Genomic DNA, 12,076 nt, shown 5'->3' with positions numbered 1-12,076 from the left:
TCGGTAGGAAATTTCAAGTGAATTTAGCAGCAGTTTTGACCATACAAAGCTGCAGACAGTGTTAGGCAGCCCTGGAATGCTGAGTAACCATATCTTTGTGTATGTTGTTAGTAGTGACAGGATTGTGAAAAGTAAAGCTATAATTTGGGTAATTTGGATGCGTCTTTCAGCCTGAAGCGCTTTCTGCTCTATACACTGTGTACAGCCCTTCCTCTCCGCTAGCAGTAAGAGCTCTATCTGGATTTTGGTTTGATACTTAACAGTCACTCAGAGCAGTGGACAGAAAGCTCTTCTGGCTGAAAGACCTGCCCAGTATTATATACAGCCCGTATTATCTGGACCTCCACATAGATGGAACCTTTACTCCAGTAGTCAGTAAATTCTTACTACTGAACTTGTATTCATTATTCCACACACAGTATAAGTCCTGCATTGTATGGATTTTGAAATAACGTGGTGCAGCATGTGTATAAACAGGAGCTTGTGGTTTTATATACACTCATTATTACTGGGTCTTGGCAAATACCAATGCAGACCTGGGGACCTTCTTGTGGCTTCCATCATGCTGCAGGGTGCTCTGCTTTTTACCTGATTCATTGTAAAGAATTAACCCCCAACTTGGTTCTCCTACTGACACACTGCCACATAGTACTAGTACATAGTACAGATTGTGGCGCAATAATTAGGATGTGCATGGTCGTGGAACCAAGCTGTTAAATATTTTGTAAAACCATGTGGAATAATTGTACCTAGGCTTTCTTTCCATTATTTAAATTCCTTTCCATGTTTGATTTGAAATTACCATTTTAGTGAGAACATCATCTTCCATATTCAATATTTTATATATCTCCTTGGATGGAACAAGTAGTATAGGTGAGAATTATACTGATAATGAAGAATTATACACCCTTATAGACCCTTTGATATTTGATGTTTCTACAGTTCATTGCTCAGTGGGCAATACCTCATTAGTCATTAGGGTGTAATGAATTCCATAGTATACAACTTGTGCAGATGTCGGCAGTCAAAATGCATGCACTGTGCTTGGAATGCTTCAGAAGTGCATGGATTGTGGCCTCATTTATTTTCAACAGTTTTTAACTTTGTGTTGGTTGCAACACATTTGTTCTCCTACTACTTGTCTTCTAAAATATAGTTTAGATGGGACTACAAATTGTAGACAAATAGTAAAATATGTATCATAGATACCTCATTATGGAGTATTGAGTACAAAAGGGGAAGGCTTAATGCACATGACTGTGTGCTCACCAAGGCCAGATTCAGCGGGGAGCGCACCTTACCTCTATGGAGCCCGTGATCAGGCCAGATCACGGCTCCCAAAACGGTCATGTGCATGGGAATGAAAGGGTACTTTACACTAACAGCACAGTACCAGCAAATATCTGTATTGTTCACAAAAGCATACTTGGATATATACTTAAGGTCATAGTTAAGATCTGGAGAGTGTGCCACTGGCCTCCATGTTTGCCAAACCCTGTCAAAGATCCATTGAATTTTGTTGTATGGATTTCGTACTTACACCAGTCATAGTGGTGTTAATACATTATATTGCAGCTGAAAATGGGAAATCTGTTTTGGGGTAGGTTTGAAGATGCAGTGAGCATGTTGGTAACATTGTCTCGGTCTTCCATCCCCTGAATTCATTCATTACTTTTTTTTTTCGTAAGTTTGATACAGGTTTCGGCAAAACTTCTCTAGCCAGATGAATATTTGGTTATATTGCACCATTATGTAAAACCTACTACATGTTCGAATATGTAACAGGTTATTTAGTTCACCATTCCTGTTCTGTTTTTCCACCTCAGGAATTGACAAGGAGAACGTGGAACTGTCTCCAACCACCGGCCACTCAAATAGCGGTAGAACACGCCATGGTTCAGCGAGCCAAGTGCAAAAGCAGAGAAGTGCTGGCAGCTTCAAACGTCACAGCATCAAAAAGATTGTGTGAAGATTTTTTAATTGCCCTTTTTATTTATTTTACAGTTCCTTTTCTAAAACAGACTTTACCTAGGCGGTCGGCCCTCCAGTGGCCTTGCGCACAATATGATGCTGCACTTAATTTTTTAACGTTCCCATGCAGTCAGCCATGTTGCCAGAAGATCAACACATTGAAAACATTGCTTGAACTTAACACCATTCGGTTTCCTCCACTTTATGCCTTGTTTATTTTTTTGTTTTTCTTCCTGCGCTTTCCATTCTTAAAGGGAACCTTGGTCACAAGCATATCAACTACTTGTGAATTTCGGAATGAAGGATTTTGTAATTTTGATAATGGTGGCCCAGCCTTTACTGCATTAACTGTTCAAACATTAGTGACATTTTCATGAGTCGTTTTGCCTTGTCTTTTTTTTTTATTACTGTTTGTATTTGTTTTCGTTTTCCATTTAACAGATTGTTAAAGCTAATCCTTTCTAGTGGCTTTGGTGGGAAAAGAGTCTTATTTAAATCCCCTCCCCTTTGAAATCACTTTTAGCTGTGGATTTTTTTTTACCTATTTGTTTAAAATGAACTTCTCAGCTGGGTTTATTTTTTCTTTCTTTTGTAATGGTACTTTATAAGCAGATATATGAAGGGGGCCACCATACCAATTAGATTTCTGGGTACATGCAATAAATTTATCAAATTAACTCTATTTTTATTCCTATACAAATATATATTCCAAGCAACGTTGTTTGCGCAGTTTTGCAAAGTATTGACGCATTTCTTTCATCTAAAATGCACCAGTGATTTCTGTCCTTAAAATGCACTATTTCTTAAAGGCAGAATTTATTCTGAACTAGAATCATTTGAAATGTTATGTAAATATTTGTTTGTATTAATTTGACAAAAACTGTGTAGTTTTCAAAGTGAAATTGTGGTTAGTAAATTGCTTGCATTTTAGTAGTAAAAGGGCTTTAACTCCTTTCCGCTTGACGATCGTTTCCTTTTCCCTTCCAGAGAGAGGTGTTACAAGAATTCTTGCACTTAGGGGCATAATCTTTGTGAAAGATGTATGTCCTCACTATGATTGGGGCATCATTGTAATCATTTAGAGAAGTAAACATTCACCCATTGGTGTGGTGCACTGTTATGTGCAATGTTTATGTTAAAAAAACGAATTAAAACTCTATAAATACTACCACCTTTTTGAGGTTGTAATGAAACGGTACATTGAAACTGACAGAATCCTCCGAGTTGTGTCTGGGAGGAGCTGCATCATGAAACCCTTGATGCACTTCATCCACTTGGAACAAGCAGCCACACGTTGTATTATGTAGAAACCTGTAATCATAATAGGTAAATGTTAGAATCCTTATATTTCTTACGGGCATTGTTGCAAATATTTATAGCACTAATACGCAACAGAAAAATCTAGTAGTTCCTTATAACGCAAGTCAATTCATGGGTTCAGTAAAAAAAAAATTTCTTAATGGATTTAGATGGAGTATGGGGCCATACTAGCTAAACCGAACACACACTCGCTCACTGTGACATATTAATTCCAGATTAACATGTAGTATTTACAGGGACTAATCGTTTGAAACTGTCTTGCAAATATTATGCACAACTACAAAATAGGGGATAGCGCTATTTACCAGACTTATCGGCATTGTAATGTTGTACGCAGCAGGTCAAGGCGATTGAAGAACAGGGCTTTAGACACTTGTCCAGTATATTCTTAACTCAGAGGAAAATTCTCCTTTTTGACGATTCTAAGCAAAAGGGAAAGGTGCTTGCTTTTAGGGCTCAAATATATTAACTGCTGAACATATGTATAAATAAAATATCATAATGCTCTTCTACAACTTAGATCTTGGTCTCTTGACCATGAATGGCTTTAAGATAAGATAAAAGTATAACTCTATGTAATATCTATCACGATAGAGTGATTTAAGTGTATTTCAGTAAATTAAACTCCACAGCTAAACTAATATAACAATGGTACAAATATGTGTTGGGATTTAATAAGTATAGCACATAATCTGCATTTATTGACATTATAAAGCATAATTCCGATGCAAATAAGCTCTTTTTTTTTGTCCCCCACTTACCTGCCCCCCATCCTGATTGATTTTTTTTTCTCCATTTTGTTTACAGTCCTTGGGGGCGGAGAAACTGTGGATAGAAACCTCTTATGCAAACAGTCTGCCAAAATCCCATTGTGCTTAGGGTTAGCTATTTCACAAGATTGGGTGTTCAGAACGGTCCAGTGAGCTGGGACGCAGGTGCACACATGGCTGCTCACTAAGAGTAGTGGATATGAAAGGGCCCAATATAGCCTGAAAAAAATAATATGCGCATCAGAGATTATGGGATACTGAATATCATATGATGTATGAATGTGACCATCCTAAATATCTCAAATAATATATGAAAAATGGTTTACCAAAAAGGTAGAAACAAAATTGCAAACCAGACACCAGACAGTTTCCTTAGGCTGGGTATTTCCTGGTCCCATTGAAGAAATCCACCACACAGTGTCAAATCTCTGATGTGTATATTTGGTTCAAAGTATAATTGTATTTTGCGAACTCTCCCAGTGCTGGGTATGGACAGCCTGTATGATTTCTAGGTTCAGTTTTAGGAACTTTCCCTCCTTCTAAGCATGTGGTATCCAATGTTATGCAACTGACTTTTCCACAAAAAGTCACTTTTAAGTGTTAGCAACATTACTTTTTTTAATGCAGTACATTCATCTGTAAATATTTTTTGTGTAAAATTTGACAGAAAAGTATATTTACTACACTGTAAATACATGTGACAATATATTGTATTATTTTGCTTTTTTGTAAAGCAGTTAGTTGCTGTACATGTATAACATACAAAATTTGATTATTCTAGTGTTAGTAATTGTTAACTTCTCTCCTTCCTGCTGTTGAGTATGTCATTTAAATGAGAAAAAAATGATGCTGTGTACTACAAACTCACTGTGTATGATATATCCTTTCCTTTCAGGCCATACAATTCAAATGTTCCTTTACTCACTATCCTGTTAATATTGTAAGCAAGTGTATGCCAGCAGGAATAAAACTGCCACCGCCAGCCAAACTGGCACCTAGATACAATTAGCAGATATGAGTTATCAGAACTGTTCTCTACCCAATGTTCCCTCATGTATGTACATCCCCTTTTTTGAAGTAAAATGTAAATTCAACCTGCTTTCTTATGTCTGTGTCCTCATTACATTAAAGCCGGCCATTCTTCAACTTTTGTTTGTTCTACATCTTGTAGAATCATCTGTGAGTAAGTGGAGAAAGCTCCTGTCAAACACCTGGTATATCTCCCAAAAACAAAAGCATTGGGCTGTTATAACCATGTGCTATCGGGACAGTTCCATACTTATTAGATGATCATCTGAAGTAGTCAGAATCGGCAGATTCAACCAATAGATTTATGTCCTCTTTAACCCCTGATTATATACATGTACATGGGGAATTCCATTAGGTTCCACAGGTTCATGCATATCATAGTTTATACGGTTGAAAAAAGACACTTGTCAACCAAGAAAGGGAAGGGATTGCATGAAGAAGGGATTCATTGGAAACAATTCTATATAACATAGCCATCAATGTTAATTATGTGTAAAAAGGCATCTAGACCCTTCTTGAAGCTCTCTGCTGTCCCTGCTGTGACCAGTGCCCGAGGCAGGCTATTCCATAGATTGACAGTTCTCATAGTAAAAAAAGCCCTGTCGCCTCTGGTGATTAAACCTTGATTTCTCCAAACGGAGACAGTGCCCCATCACCCCCACTTTTAATATACTGCACCCCCATTAACCCCACATTCAGTGTACAGACACACACACACACACACACACACACACACACACACACACACACACACACACACACACACACACACACACACACACACACACACACACACACACACACACTATATACCTCAGGGTGAAGCATTAACAAGACAAAAGGAATCAGTGGACTCCCAGTATAACTCTCCCCCCTTTCTCATGTCCAAGGTCAAATCTTGCAGGATCTGGTATCCCCGGTGTAATCTGTAAAGCCTATGTACTTCATCTGGAAAATCAATTTATAGCCTAAATGTTACTTCTAAAAATCCGTCTACAAAATGACATTCTTTGAGAATCTTAGGGACATAACGCCTAAAATCATTTTCAGCTAAATTTGTGCTCCAAGAAGTTAATAACAATCCCTTCTGTGCCCTGCGGCTTGCCCAAATAGCAATCTATGCTCACAGATAGAACTATTGCAACTGGCATAACACACTGTTTAATGCATAAATAGCCCTTTGGGCACAAGGTGCAGAGGGAACATAAAGTCTTTAAATTCATGGTGTCTGGGTGCCTTGTCACCTTTGCAGAACCTCTCAGGTGCTAGTATTGTTGAATACCTTGGAAGTGACCATATTATAGGAAATTGCAACAAAAAGAGAATTTAAAGGATGTAGTGAACATTTTAGCCCTCAAGTCAAATGGAAAGATAAGAAGTTCATCTTTCAGATTTCCGGGCTGGAAATACAGGTAGTTAAAGGCAGGAACTGGATCTTTATCATTAGCTAGGTTTTTTTAACTGCCAGTATCCCCAGAATTAGTATGTTTAATATGACCCCAAAAGCATTCCCTATTCTAGGGTATCACTAATTTCCTAAAACTATAATAAGGGGCTGACTCGCAGTGGCATGACCTGGATATGACATAGTGGGCACTAAAAAGCATTGTCAAACTCCTGTGGGTGTCAAATGCTCAATGTACGCCTCCATAAATTTCTTGAGTGTACTTTCTAAAATGGATTAAACTTTTTGGGAGTTTCTTGTATTCTGGTATCTCTGGGGTTTTACAAAAAAGTTCTCCAAAAAGCTAAGTAGCACACTCTTCCTTCCGAGCCTGCCATTTTACCATTTACAGCAGTTTTCAGTCACATGTTGGTTCAATATTTTGGTCCTTTAGCCCTCTCGAAATTAAGTTTTTTTTGTTCTTGGAAAAAAATTATATTTTTGTTGTTAGCTCTTTGAGGGTTTTCATTATTCTGCTGTTTCGGGTGCTCTGCAAATGCAACTGAAATTTATATATTTTTGTATTCAGGAGAAATTGCGTTTTCTACTGTAAAAATGTTGGGGCCTTTGTGCTTTTGTCTATGATGTAGTTCTTGTTTTTCATAGTCCAGTCTTTATATTTTTGCTTTGAATCACCTGTGGAGTTTAAATGCTCATCTTATGTCTTGAAAAATTCTTTGAGGGGAGTGGGTTCCTTAAAGGGGTCATTTGTTGGGGGGTTTCCACTGTTCTGTTATCTCAAAGGCTATGCATACATGTCATGTTGCCTAAAATGGACTCTCAAAATCTACCGCACACAATTCACTCTAAATTTAAAGAAAAAAAAACTTTTTTTTTAGTTGTAATCTTTTCCACACTGTAAAATAAAAGAACATTTATAAAATGATGACAAAACAAAGCAGAGAAACGGATATGGTAGATGTTACCAATTTTGGTGTCTGAGAAGCAGAATACTTTAGATTTTACCAAGTTCCTGTCTATTTTCAGCAATAAAACACAAAATATATCAACAAGAATTTACCATTAAGAAAATAAAATGTTACACAAAAAAAATTCTAAATCACTTGGGTAATGTAAAGCATTCCAAAATTATTACCGTATATGATACTTTGAAAAAGTAGAGCTTGATGAAAACAAGTATGGTGGTTAAGGGGGTACTTCCATCTTCTAAAATGAGGGCAAATTTGCACCTACTGATTTGCTGCCAGCAGATAAATTCCTTGGGCTCAAGAGCCAAACCCACATGCGGTCTATTCATGGGCATGGCTGCTAGAATCCATGTCACAGATAATTGGAAATCACCGTTCCTCTCAGTTGCCCAGGTCAAGGTCCTGGTCACCAAGATGCTGAGCTTAGAAAAAAAATCTCAGCAGTTAGGGAGAATAAAATGGATCCAACTATATACAATTGCAGACTCCGGACGTTTTAGCTCCTTCAATTGTGTAGCTTCTGATGTTGAGAACCCTCTCCATTTGTTAGGTGGTATGAATGTCTGTCTGATCTTCTGCATACCATTGCATCAGTCAAGGAGAATGTGCAGCATCACCTTCATTCTAATGGGATCCCAGTTAAAATAAAAATGTCTTTGAATTGGCCTGGCCTAGTCATACATAATATTGTGGAAACCAGCAGGAGAACTCGATGTGAATTTGGGTTTAGTTTTTAGAGCTGTGTCTTTGAATATAAAAAAAAACACTATTCTTGATGCATACATTTGTCACGATTCAAATACACTACTTACCCACCAGCTTCCTCATTACACATTGAAGTGCAGAGAAAGTACATTGGAGCACATTTTCTAAGATCCTTGCGAAGTTGCAGCTGTTTCTTTTGGTCATGCATTCTTTGACTTTACTTTTTATTAGCTAAAAGAGAAATACATGCATACAATACATTACAAGATTTAGCTTTGCATGTCACAGTAAGGTTGTTTCCTATTACATTATAGACACATATTCAACAGATGACTTATGTCCCATTTTCTATATTTTCCTCCGCTTAACAAAAGAGAACGGTTTTACTGTCCAACAGAATTGTCTTCTCAGGTTTTTATTACATCAGACATGGTTTAATAACATGGTTAACCATAACAATTAATGGTAGAAAGGAGACTGTTGCTTCATTGCTAACAAGAGGTGACTAGGGGTTAGTGTGCGGTCTCTAGTATTTGTTACTACCGTGGCCGTTTCTACTATGGTCCCACATATAACCTTCCCAGAGTGTGATTGAGATTTTCAGAATGGTACCAGACCATATTACGGAACCTCAACATAAATGTCTGAATCTGCAATGAAACTTTGCCGTTTATGAAAGAAGGCCTTTGTGGCTGCTTTTCCCCTCCACTCATCTTCTACTCTGTCTGTCTATAGATTTAATTTGGTTTGGGTCAGTACCTTGGCAAGTGTAGGAAGTGCAGACTCTAACCAATGGTTCAAAAGGCTTCTCTTGGCTATCAATAAGAGCATGTGACCTATGGGGGGTAGTGTGTTTTCCACCTCCAACTACAAGGAAATTTTCACAGCTGAATGGAATAACCATGCCAACGACTGTAGTGGGATTGTGACAACATCTCCTGAATGTTTTTCCAAAAATATTGGACCTGAGGACAAGTCCAAATAGCATGATACAGATGCACAAATGGCATTCAGTAATCATGCATTCTGTCACTTGATCCTGCACTGTAATACCATTGTTTTCAAGGTCCCCTTTGACTTCAAATACAACATAGAATCAGTGTGGTTTTAAAAGGTAAGATGCTGCCCGTCACATGCATGCAGACCTGAAACAAAGGGAATCATATGTTGGTGTGGCCTGCATTTGAACTAAAATACATTCAAATTATGATACACACAAAGTTCAAAGGCTCCTGCAATATAACTCATACCAAAAAGAACCAAAGCAGATAAAACACTGTACCATAAATGAAATAAAAAAGTAAATAAACTTTTTTTCAAACACATATTATACATAGTATCTATTGCATCAAGTTCCATAAGCCCAACAAATGGATGTTATTCAATGTTATTTTTTCTTATACTTGTATTTCCTTTGTGTTAGTTTCTACCGTATCTTGTATAAGTTCTTATTATAAGTGTTTCAGTATTTTTGGAGTTTATTGGATTTGGTGCAGGTTGGTCAATTTAAGTTTTTTCATACCCAGAAATTGAATCGCGAGGACCCATCCTTCACTACCCGGTGATATGTGGACAGATAATTCTCCACCATTTGAGTCACATTCTGCCTCCTTATATTATGTGCTCCACCATCCAATGCAGGTGGAGGTCGAGCAAAAGTCAACACAACCTTCTACATTGTAACCATGGTTGTCTTTCTTCTGTGATGACTTCCTCCTCCTCGTGCTGACACTGAGCTCTCAATTTTTGATGGGAACCCCACAAGTAGTGCCTGCACTAAAGTGTGCTTGTACTCCTTGATTTAGTCATCCTTGGAATAAAAGTTGCTAAGCTATTCTTTTAGCATAGATCCAACAGGGTGGCCACCCAGGATTTGTTACTGTTGGGTATCCAGACAACTCAAGTGTCAGTGCGCAGGCACTGGAACATAAAATGGTTAATGTGGGTAAAGATGCTCAAAGGCAAGAACAAGCAAGAAGACAAGAAGCCTTCTCTGCATCTCGCCAACATTTCAGTGATGCCCATGAGCTGCTCTGGATGTCATCTAACTCCCCATCATCATCATCATCATCATCATCATCATCATCCTCTTGCAACAAAACTGTTTACTAGCTTTCGCCCAGACAGTCTTGCGGGAATTTTAGTATGACATGCTGGCTCTGTGCTGTGCTAACTGGATGAGGAAGCAGGGGAGACAGCACCTGAAGGCAAGGAGTGATTCCCGGCAACCATCCTAATGTGAGCCAATGTCTCTTTACTTAGGACCAGCCGCCACAGTGGGCAGTCAAGGAGATGTAACAACCCTGCCCATGCTTCCTGCTCCATTTGTAAGGGGGCTGGGCCCACTGATGCAGCAGGAGGAGCCTTAGGCACTGCAGTTCATGTTTATTCTGCAATTGCCTGGTTATACATGAGTTGCTCAGAGAGTTAAGGCTTAGGCCACACTAAATGGACTGGTGGCACAGCGTGCAAATTAAGCATGTTTTGTTTTCTAAATCCTGTGAGAGAAAACGCCACAATGTAGGCACCGTGTAGGATGGCGTTTGTTTACTGGGTCTCTGAACACAGGTAGTAGCAGGTGATGTTGTGGCTATGGACTGACTACTGCACTTAAGCCCCCTTTTCGCTTGTTTTGTCAGATGCCCATGGCTTCCAGCCACCCACCTCTTTGACCGAAGTATCAATACCTTCTACCTACATTGGGTGTAGGACCTTATCACCCCTCGCTTCTTCTACCACCGAACCCTGACTGCTGCTCTCCTCCGTCTGTACATAGCAGAAAGCCATAGGTGTTGCCAGTTGTTCATTGTCATTATAGGTCTCTTCTGATTGTCCACGGCCCCACACCTATATCCTCCAATTATTTTTTTTTAAACTTTAGCTCTGCTACTGGGGCGGGGGAGGTGGATGGATAACAAAATATCAGCTCGAAGAGTCATACAGCATGACTTGTGGCTGAAACGGCTTTGCTACTTTGAAGGGGGGCGGGGGGGCTCAGCACTTTCAACTGAGGATGAGCATGGTGAATATAATACTACGAAGTTGATGTAATGTCTGCCTTGCAATTGACCAATGCCTCAACTTCATGTGGGTGGCCTATTGGGGCCCACCCTGGCACCTGCTTGTAGCAGGCAGAGACAGAACATGTCCATGTAGGGAACTGAATTGTGCAGTTTTGGTTTGCTCATCACTAAATACTGTGTCTAGCATAGATACCAGGGAATGTTCTTTTGGTCTAGCCAAGCTTCCATTTTATGTGCTTTTAATAACTCTTTGAAATAAAATGTATTCACTTGTATAACTGGTGCAATTTGTTTCAGGGTATTGGGGTTTATCATACATTCCATGCTTTGGTTCTTTCTTGTCTGCTTTTGGTAAAACTCAGTTAATCATATGTAAACTATTAATGCCACAAAATAAAGTTTTTAAATAATCTGCTAAAGTGCATAAGAGATGAAAATCTCAGAAGTTTATTTAAAAATATCAACCAAAATGCATAGTTTGTGTTGTAAACTGCTTTGTTTGCTTTGTGTAACACTTGGGTTTTCAGTTAAAGGGGTATTCCGGGAATATAAACGTCTGACACAAAAACCCATGATGATATAAATAAATGAATTTAACAAAACCCGGTGTCATTAGTCACAAAATGGAGCTTAAATCGTTTGATTTTATGATTCACAAAATTTTATGGCCTCTCTAAAGTATGCAGAGTTGTCACCAGGATGTCCGCCACTGGAAACTACGAGTCCCATGATTTATTAGTTCTCAGTAACTCCTCCTCCCTCTTATGCTCTGCTTCCAGAGATGATCTAACAGACTGTCTTGCTCTGTTACCATAGTAATGATGTATAACAGCCATCACTGCACATCACCACAACACTGTCCATACAGGATGCACTGCAACCAAC

The 12,076-nt window shown here is 38.7% G+C and overlaps 1 protein-coding gene across 4 annotated transcripts in view; it reads left to right on the top strand.

Annotated features, from left to right (window-relative positions):
- The window catches only part of NF1 (neurofibromin 1), a 138,824-nt gene extending 133,664 nt beyond the window's left edge, over nt 1–5,160 (top strand). For all 4 annotated transcript variants that reach the window (XM_072136113.1, XM_072136112.1, XM_072136111.1 and 1 more), the window contains one exon: nt 1,827–5,160. In XM_072136113.1, the coding sequence (XP_071992214.1) occupies nt 1,827–1,969 (143 nt within the window). In that variant the 3' untranslated portion in view covers nt 1,970–5,160. The remainder of the gene's footprint in view (nt 1–1,826) is intronic.
- The last annotated feature ends 6,916 nt before the right edge of the window (nt 5,161–12,076 follow it).

Source organism: Engystomops pustulosus, chromosome 2 (assembly GCF_040894005.1).
Source record: "Engystomops pustulosus chromosome 2, aEngPut4.maternal, whole genome shotgun sequence".
NCBI lineage: Eukaryota > Metazoa > Chordata > Amphibia > Anura > Leptodactylidae > Engystomops > Engystomops pustulosus.
Note: the sequence above shows the minus strand (reverse complement) of the source record. Positions and strands in the feature narration are given on the sequence as shown.